This window comes from Silurus aristotelis, assembly GCF_946808225.1.
Source record: "Silurus aristotelis genome assembly, chromosome: 7".
NCBI classification, from domain to species: domain Eukaryota; kingdom Metazoa; phylum Chordata; class Actinopteri; order Siluriformes; family Siluridae; genus Silurus; species Silurus aristotelis.
In genome coordinates, this window is record NC_139580.1 from 3,049,415 (window position 1) to 3,059,414 (window position 10,000).

The window sequence follows — 10,000 nt, forward strand, 5'->3', positions numbered from 1 at the left end:
TAAATGTGGAATGGGATGTTCAAAAGGAAGCTTGTGTTTTGGCCATTTAGTGTGTAATACCTGGTAGGTGTGAATACTGGATTGTGATTGGCTGTAAGGAGGTTCAGTTGGAATGCTGGATTGTTATTGGCTGGAAGTAGTTCAGGTGTGAGTTTTAGAGCGTTGAACACGCACGTTTGTGTTTGTCAGTTGAATCTAAATGAATGTGCTGATTACCACCACCTGTAACCATAGTAACATCCAGTTCCAGCTCCATCCATACTAAGTGAAAGATAGTAGACATTCCCTAATGACCTCACTGAGGTCCATGGAGGAGTTTTATATGTGGTGGAATTTATATGATGAATATGGTGATGGAGGCACAAGATGAACTTGGAGACGACCTGGAGACGAACCGGAGAAGAAAATGAGAAACAATGTGGGAAAACATCACCAGGAATGTGTTAACTTCATCAGCCTCGTAATCAGCAGAGACGTGACACGGACGCTTGTCATTTCCGCATGCAAACATTTTGAATTACTCGACTAACTGTAACTCGATCAAACTCACCTGACCTGTTCTATCTGTCCATCTATTCATCCCCTTATCTCTCTCTCTCTCTCTCTCTCTCTCTCTCTCTCTCTCTCTTTCTGCATATTTATTGTCATTCCATTATATCTCACATAAGTACATACTTCCTCCTTATAGTTTCATTGTGACAGTAATGCACATGCCTTTGCCATCTAATCTGCCACATTTTCCTCCTCAAGAAGCTGAATGAGCAGCATTGTTGACTATCCACACACACACACACACACACACACACAAGCTGCTTACTGATGTGCCTCCATAATCTCGATAAAGACTTTAGAAAAAGCTTCGCATTAAGCTTAAGGAGAAAAGCTAAGTCAGTGTGGAATATGGGATTTTGCCTGATTAGTGGAGACACTACTTTATCAAAAGTTTGTGGACACCTCACCAAATGTGCTTTTTGAACATTTCCATTCCATTGATCAGCCAGAACATTATGACCACCTGCCTGATATTGTGTTGGTCCCCGTTTTGCTGCTAAAACAGTCGTGACCCACTGATCATTAACAGCATGAACTTCTTCAATGGTTTGAGCTACAGACCGTCTGTTGGATCGGACCACAAGGACCAGCATTCGCTCCCCATGTGCATCAGTGAGCCTTGGCCTCCCAAGACCCTGTCGCCGGTTCACCACTGTTCCTTCATTGGAGCACTTTTGATTCTGACCACTGCAGACCAGGAACATCCCACAAGAGCTGCAGTTTTGGAGACGCCCTGACCCAGACGTCTAGACGTCACAATTTGTCAAACTCGCCCATTTTTCCTGCTTCTAACATCAACTTTAAGGACAAAATGTTCACTTGCTGCCTAACAAATAAATCCACCCATTAACAGGTGCCATGATGAAGAGATCATCAGTGTTCTTCACTTCAGCACTCAGAATGTTATAATGTCGATGTTATTCCTGGATGGTGTATTTGCAAAAGTTGGTGCAAAAGAAAATTAAATTGAAATTATATTATTTACATTTGCGCCAACAGGACAATTTGCCACTCTGGTGCTTCTTTTAGAAGCTGTGGAACAAACTTATTCCGAATGAACAACATGGTCGTTGGTGTTCAATGAAAATACAATTCGCAGACGTCTTAAGTGACATCTTACGCTCCTAGCGAGTAATTTGAGAGGTCGGTCTTGTGCTTTTCTTTATCTCTGCTGTTGGATGTCGATCTGCCAAATGCATAAAAGTATGAATGAAATTATTCAGGGTCTTTGTGCTCATCATTGAACTGCAAAATAGCAGAATTTCGGAGAAACAAAAACCCCTCAGGATCGAATAAATGTTTTGCTCGATTTACGGTCGATTTTCCAGCATTAAGAACACTTGAAATAACGTTAAAAGGACTGTATATATATATAAATACAAGGATAAACATTATTATTGGATAAACAACTTCTTCTTCTTTTTCTTTCGGCTGCTCCCATTAGGGGTCGCCACAGCGGATCATCCGTCTCCATACCACCCTGTCCTCTATATCTGCCTCTTTTACACCAACTACCTGCATGTCTTCCCTCACCACATCCATGAACCTCCTCCTTGGCCTTCCTCTTTTCCTCCTACCTGGTGGCTCCATCTTCAGCATTTTTCTACCAATATAATTCATGTCCCTTCTCTGCACATGTCCAAACCATCTCAATCTCGCCTCCCTCACCTTGTCACCACAACATCCTACATGTGCTGTCCCTCTAATAAACTCATTTCTAATCTTGTCCATCCTCGTCACTCCCAACGAAAACCTCAACATCTTCAGCTCTGCTACCTCCAGCTCCACCTCCTGTCTTTTACTCAATGCCACTGTCTCTAATCCATACAACATCGCAGGTCTCACCACAGTCCTATAAACTTTCCCTTTCATTCTTGCAGATACTCTTCTATCACAAATCACTCCTGTCACTCTTCTCCACCCACTCCACCCTGCCTGCACTCTTTTCTTTACTTCCCTAACACACTCTCCATTACTTTGCACTGTTGACCCCAGGTACCTGAACTCCTCCACCTTCTTCACCTCTTCACCCTGCAACCGCATCACTCCACTGCCCTCCCTCTCATTCACACACATGTACTCTGTCTTACTCCTACTGACTTTCATTCCCCTTCTCTCCAGCGCATATCTCCACCTCTCCAGGCTCTTCTCAACCTGCTCTCTACTCTCACCACAAATCACAATATCATCTGCAAACATCATAGTCCAGGGAGACTCCTGTCTGACCTCGTCCGTCAACCTGTCCATCACCACTGCAAACAGGAAAGGGCTCAGGGCCGATCCTTGATGTAGTCCAACCTTCACCCTGAACCAGTCTGTCGTACCTACTGCACACTTTACTGCCGTCACACTGTCCTCATACATGTCCTGCACCACCCTCAAATACTTCTCTGACACACCTGACTTCCTCATACAATACCACAACTCCTCTCTCGGCACCCTGTCGTACGCTTTCTCTAAATCCACAAATACACAATGCAGCTCCTTCTGTCCTTCTCTATACTTCTCCATCAACATCCTCAAAGCAAATAAGGCATCTGTGGTGCTCTTCCTCGGCATGAAACCATACTGTTGCTCACAGATGGTCACCTCTTCTCTCAGCCTGGCTTCCACTACTCTTTCCCATAACTTCATGGTGTGACTGATCAACTTAATTCCCCTGTAGTTACTGCAGGTTTGCACATCTCCCTTATGCTTAAAGATCGGTACCAGCACACTCCTTCTCCATTCCTCAGGCATCCTCTCCCCTTCCAGAATCCTGTTAAACAATCTGGTTAAAAACTCCACTGCCATCTCTCCTAAACATCTCCACGCTTCTACCGGTATGTCATCTGGTCCAACCGACTTTCCATTCTTCATCCTCTTAATCGCTGCTCTCACTTCCTCCTTACTAATCCTATCTACATCCTGCTTCACCAACTCCACATCCTCCAACCTTCTCTCTCTCTGATTTTCCTCATTCATCAGCTGCTCAAAATACTCCCTCCATCTTCTCAACACACTCTCCTCACTAGTCAACACATTTCCCTCTCCATCCTTTATTGCTCTAACTTGCAGTACATCCTTCCCAGCTCGGTCCCTCTGCTTGGCCAATCGGTATAAATCCTTTTCTCCTTCCTTAGTGTCCAACCTCTTATACAGTTCCTCATATGCCTTTTCCTTGGCTTTCGCCACATCCCTTTTAACCTGCTGCCGCATCTCCTTGTACTCCTGCCTACTTTTCTCATCACTCTGTCGATCCCACTTCTGTTTTGCCAATCTCTTTCCCCTAATGCTCTCCTGCACTTCCTCATTCCACCACCACGTCTCCTTGTCTTGCTTTCTATTTCCAGATGTCACACCAAGTACTTTTCTAGCTGCCTCCCTCATCACTCCTGCGGTAGTTGCCCAATCATCCGGCACCTCTTCACCACCACCAAGCCCCTGTCTGACCTCTTCCCTGAACCTCACACTACACTCTTCCTCCTTCAGTTTCCACCATCTTATTCTTCTTTCAAACCTTACTTTCCTCCTCTTCTTCTTCGCCTCCAAAACCATCCTACAGACCACCATTCGATGCTGTCTAGCTACACTGTCCCCCGCCAACACCTTACAGTCTCCAATCTCCTTCAGGTTGCATCTCCTACACAGAAGATAATCCACCTGTGTGCACCTTCCTCCACTCTTATATGTCACCCTATGATCCTCCTTCTTCTTAAAATACGTGTTCACCACTGCCATTTCCATCCTTTTAGCAAAATCTACCACCATCTGCCCTTCCACATTCCTCTCCTTAAAACCATACCTACCCATCACCTCCTCATCACCTCTGTTCCCTTCACCTACATGCCCATTAAAGTCTGCCCCAATCACCAATCGTTCTTTCCTAGGTACACCATCTACCACTTCATCTAATTCACTCCAGAATCTTTCCTTCTCCTCCATCTCACAGCCAACTTGTGGAGCATAGGCACTGATGACATTTATCATCATCCCTTCAACTTCCACCTTCACGATCATCACCCTATCAGAAACTCTCTTCACCTCCACTACACTCTTACTGTACTCTTCCTTCAGAATCACCCCTACACCATTTCTCTTCCCATCCACACCATGATAAAACAGTTTAAACCCACCTCCAATGTTCCTGGCCTTACTCCCTTTCCACTTGGTCTCCTGAACACACAACACATCTACCTTTCTCCTCTCCATCATTTTAGCTATCTCTCTCCCTTTACCCGTCATAGTACCAACATTTAAAGTATCAACCCGAACCTCTACTCTCCTACACTGCTCCTTTTCCTGCCGTCTCTGTAGACGCCTTCCTCCTCTCCTTCTCCTCCTTCGGCCAACAGTAGCCCAATTTCCACCGGTACCCTGTCGGCTAACGATACCTGTGGCGGTCGTTGTTAACCCGGGCCTCGACCGATCCGGTATGAAATTCTCATTTGTGATCCGCATATTTGATTTGGCACATGTTTTACGCTGGATGCCCTTCCTAACGCAACCCTCCCCATTTACCCGGGCTTGGGACCGGCACTAAGAGTACACTGGCTTGTGCCCCCCTAATGGCTGGGTTATTATTGGATAAACAACAATTTTTATAATATTTTAAAATATAGGTGGCATTTATACCTACATATATTTCTATATCCGTGAAATCCAAACATGAACACTATACAATATATGTGCTTTACATATATTGCCATATATCAAAATTCTGTATGGGACATGTTACACATATCAAATCCAGTTGGGTAACACATTCATTTTAATATTGCAACTTATAAAGCGTCCAAATTAGCATACAATTTACATATTCAAACCACTGTTGGATATGGTAAATGTAAATTCTACAATTTTATATAATTACATGATATAATATTTAATAATTATATAATATTTTTTTTGTAAATTACATAATTTTCATTGAACCTTCTTGCATGGTAGAAAATTTTTTTTTTTTTTTTATTTAATTTATGAAATGTAATTCATGAGTTTTGGAAATTCCCGGAACAGCAGTTTCTTGTGACCCTGAGTCACTATAAATACTGACTGATATGAATTACCCGAAACTTGTAGCATGTTTCCGTGTTATCTTCACGTATCTTTCATCTAATCAAAGCTCCAAAGAACATCAAGGTCATGTGGAAAAACTCTTTTGATTCTCGAACCCACCACTGATCTTTTAATAAGAAGGCATCCTGATCCGAAGGCCATCACTGTTCCTGAGATTCAACCCAAAACCCCTGAGGCAGGAGAAACTACATGTTTTAATTTCATTATAAATGTAACAATGATGACAATCCAGAATCACTTTGCATCGCTTTGTGGTGCAGGTTGTGACCTGTCTGATCCCACCAGTGTTCCTGCGCCTGCAGGGGATTTTCAGACCTGTGCGCTTACACCGCTTGGTTTAGATCAAACAAAAGGAGGTATGAAGGAAAAACTCGGCTCCGGAGCACGGCTTTTCTAAGTCATCCGAGTTTGTCCAAGTTCTTTAAACATAATCAGCTAAAGATGATCTTATACAAATTAGTGCTAATCTAAACAAGGAAATGAATTTTTGTTTTTAAGTCAGTCCAGATCCTATCTCTGGTCCTGGAGAACCTTCTGTCCTGCACATTGTAGTCTTTTCCTGCTCAGGAACAGGAGTAAGGGCCAAGCAGAAAAAAACTAACCCGTATTGTACCAGGGGTTCTCCAGGACCAGGTTTGAGAACTCCATATGAAGCCTGAAGAGCTTTTTCTTTTACTCAAGATTTTTTCAGTCCTCCATGACTTTACTTTTCTTCATGAGCGTCTGCCTTGGATGTTTGAACTTATCAAGGTAGTGTGATAGTGTACAGTGTCACCGACTCCACTACTAATGCAGTGGCATTCGGCAGAACCTAAATAACTAGTCTTCTATAAAACTGGTTTTGAATGAAACAGATGTTTGTTTATTTACTTCCCCTGCACTGATCGGCTTGGTGTGCATCTACAAGAGGATCAGCTCGTCTTGGTGTGTATCTGCAACAGGATCAGCTCGGATTGGTGTGCATCTACAAGAGGATCAGCTCGTCTTGGTGTGTATCTGCAAGAGGATCAGCTCGTCTTGGTGTGTATCTGCAAGAGGATCAGCTCGGCTTGGTGTGTATCTACAAGAGGATCAGCTCGGCTTGGTGTGTTTTTACAAGAGGATCAGCTCGGCTTGGTGTGTATCTGCAACAGGATCAGCTCGGATTGGTGTGTATCTACAAGAGGATCAGCTCGGCTTGGTGTGTATTTACAAGAGGATCAGCTCGTCTTGGTGTGTATCTGCAAGAGGATCAGCTCGTCTTGGTGTGTATCTGCAAGAGGATCAGCTCGTCTTGGTGTGTATCTGCAAGAGAATCAGCTCGGCTTGGTGTGTATCTGCAAGAGGATCAGCTCGGCTTGGTGTGTTTTTACAAGAGGATCAGTTTGGCTTGGTGTGTATCTGCAACAGGATCAGCTCGGATTGGTGTGTATCTACAAGAGGATCAGCTCGGGCTTGGTGTGGAGCTAAAAAAAGATCAGCTCGGCTTCACAAAAAATTAAAAAGGGGCCAGCACCATTTGGGGTGTATCTACAAGAGGATCAGTTTTTCTTGGTGTGCATCTACAAGAGGATCAGCTCCAGTTTGTGTGCATCTATAAGAGGATCTACTGCATTTTGTGTGCACCAACAAGAGGATCAGCTCGTCTTGGTGTGTATCTACAAGAGGATCAGCTCGGCTTGGTGTGTATCGAAAAGAGCATTAGTTGAGTTTGGTGTGAATCTACAGGAGGATCAGTTCGGAATTGTGTGGAGCTACAAGAGGAACATTTTGGCTTGGCAATGAATTAAAATGGGATCAGCTCAGCCTGGTGTTTATGTAAAAGAGGATCAGTTAAGTTTGATGTGTATCTACAAGAGGATCAGCTCAGTTTGGTGTAGGACTACAAAAAACACACCTTTCTTCATTCTGTGCCTTTGTGTCCTTCTCTGTTGAGTTCCTTTCTATCATTATTATTATTATTATTATTATTAATTATTATTATTATTATTATTATTATTATTATTATTATTATTATCTGTTAATGGACAGTGGTTTTTATGGCCTTGGTTATGGATTTCCGTTCATTTCTGCTGATTTTAGCTCCTGTGAGTTTATAGAGCGTGAGGATGTAAATTCACCCCTAAAAGGCAATTATTTTTATATATATATATATATACGATTTAAAAGATTGAGAACATAAACGTATTCATAATTAGCTGATGAGTCGAATTCTGCGTATTAGGCAACGGGAGAAATGCTAAACCGAGCCATGAAAGAGTGGTAGGGGGGGAGCGGTGCTGCAGGATGGGAGATAAGAAATCCACGTTATATTATTGAGTGGAACAAATTGAAGATCTGATGAAAGCACCGTATTCTGTAATAGTCTCAGTGGAAAAAAAACCTGAAATTGCTAAGCAACACTAAAAAGTAGACAACGTGCCGATATTCCAGCGCTTACACACTCTTTATATCTGATTGTTCGCATTTTGCGGAAATATCTGAGCTCGGGAATGTTTCTTACCGGAAGACGAAGTCGCTGGAATCGATCAGTTTTCCATAATGGGACAAAAGGAGATTTCCGGAGTTTCCCACCACGGAGCAGGTACGGCATCTGGAAGGTCCGGCATCCACGTAGCGTTGCTCTCCAGGAACAAACTGAAATAACCTGTCCGTCACTGTATTCAGGTTAGATGGATTTTCCTCACCCTGAAGTGACTACACACACACACACACACACACACACACACAGTGGTTGTAAAAATTTTGGAAACACCTGAGACACACACATGTTCCTTTACCCTATGCAACAAACTCAGTAAAAGGCAAAAACACTGTGGAGGACAAATGGGACATTTTTGTCTCTACCAGAAGACCTTTTGTAAGATGGAGAACAGGAGAGAAGATGTGATCAGACTTCCTCACCCCCACACTCACACAGTTGTTTTGGAGCAGGGAAGATTTTAGTAAGGGATTTTAGGAATCCTGAACCAACATGTCTCCATTCCACACTTCATCACCAAGCAGTTCCGTCTGGACTGCGGCTCATTGGAACGACTTCACCATACAAAAAGACGATGAGCCGAAGTGCACGTCTGAGTTCTGTACGTGTTACTTAGAGAGCAGACAGACGTCTGGAGTGATATCTATCATGGAACCACCTGCCCAGTCACCGCACCTCAATCCTACTAAACTGCTCTGAGATGAACAAGAAAATGTCCATCTAGTGAAGAAGTTTTACAAGAGACACAGCAAAATATTTCTATCTATCTATCTATCTATCTATCTATCTATCTATCTATCTATCTATCTATCTATCTATCTATCTATCTATCTATCTATCTATCTATCTATCTATCTATCTATCTATCTATCTATGCATATCAATGTTTTTCATTCTTTCCTCCTACATCGTTTACTGTGTAAACCTGCTGTGTTGCTGATGGAAGAAGGAAGTGATGGACGGGGGGATGAATGGTTGATCGGATGAGTGGAGGTGTGAAACACTCCTAGTGATGGACAATCTGAGATTTTTAAATTCAGGAGGAGGTCTAAAGCTTCTCCTTTCTGACACCTGGAACATGCACTCTGATGGAACACAGCCGAGGTGGAAATCAAGCCCTGGCCCCCTCTCTCTCTCTCTCTTCTCTCTCTTCTCTCTCTCTCTCTCTCTCTCTCTCTCTCTCTCTCTCTCTCTCTCTCTCTCCATGTTCCTGTCATGTGGCTGATGGAGAAGGAGAATGTGCTTGAAAGCCTCCTGTTTCAGGGAGAAGGCCTTCAACTTGTTCGCACTAAATGAAACACACCCGAATCGCTTTTCACTCCGACCGGAGGAAACTAGAAGAAAAAACACTTTCTGATCTCTCACTCGTTTCTCCCAATTACCAGTGCTCTCTCTCTCTCTCTCTCTCTCTCTCTCTCTCTCTCTCTCTCTCTCGCTCTCTCGCTCCCTCTCTCTCAATCAGTTCAATCACTCTGTCGTTTAACCGCGTCATGCTTGGGGCATTCTGGGTAATCAGACAATCGATTTCCCTCCGATTCTGATGCCTTTAAAGTGAGCAAACACACTTTCAATGTTTATTAATGAAACAGAGCGAAATAAAGACTAGAGGCGCTCGACAGAGGCTCGTTCCGTTCTCTGAACACCGCACCATGCACTGTCTTGGCATGTCGACTGTCGTTAGCATTTCGTAAGCATGTGCTCAACATTAAATTACTGTAGTAATAAAGTAATAAAGATAATGAGTGATCTAATGGAGCAGAGTTTCAGATACAAGTCCATTATTTTCCTGTAATGAATGTACATTTACATTTCTGCCATTTGGCATCCGGACCGACTTACAATTATCTCACTAATACAACTGAGCATCAGCGGGTTAAGGGCAGTGCTCACACACCCAGCACTGGAAGCTTAGTGATGCTGAGAGTAAAA

The 10,000-nt window shown here is 43.2% G+C and overlaps 1 protein-coding gene across 2 annotated transcripts in view; it reads right to left on the reverse strand.

The window, feature by feature from the left end:
* LOC310728934 (CMP-N-acetylneuraminate-beta-galactosamide-alpha-2,3-sialyltransferase 1-like) overlaps positions 1-10,000 on the reverse strand; it is a 37,549-nt gene that overhangs the window by 5,621 nt on the left and 21,928 nt on the right. For both annotated transcript variants that reach the window (XM_083546818.1, XM_083546817.1), the window contains one exon: positions 8,093-8,286. In XM_083546818.1, the coding sequence (XP_083402944.1) occupies positions 8,093-8,286 (194 nt within the window). The remainder of the gene's footprint in view (positions 1-8,092; positions 8,287-10,000) is intronic.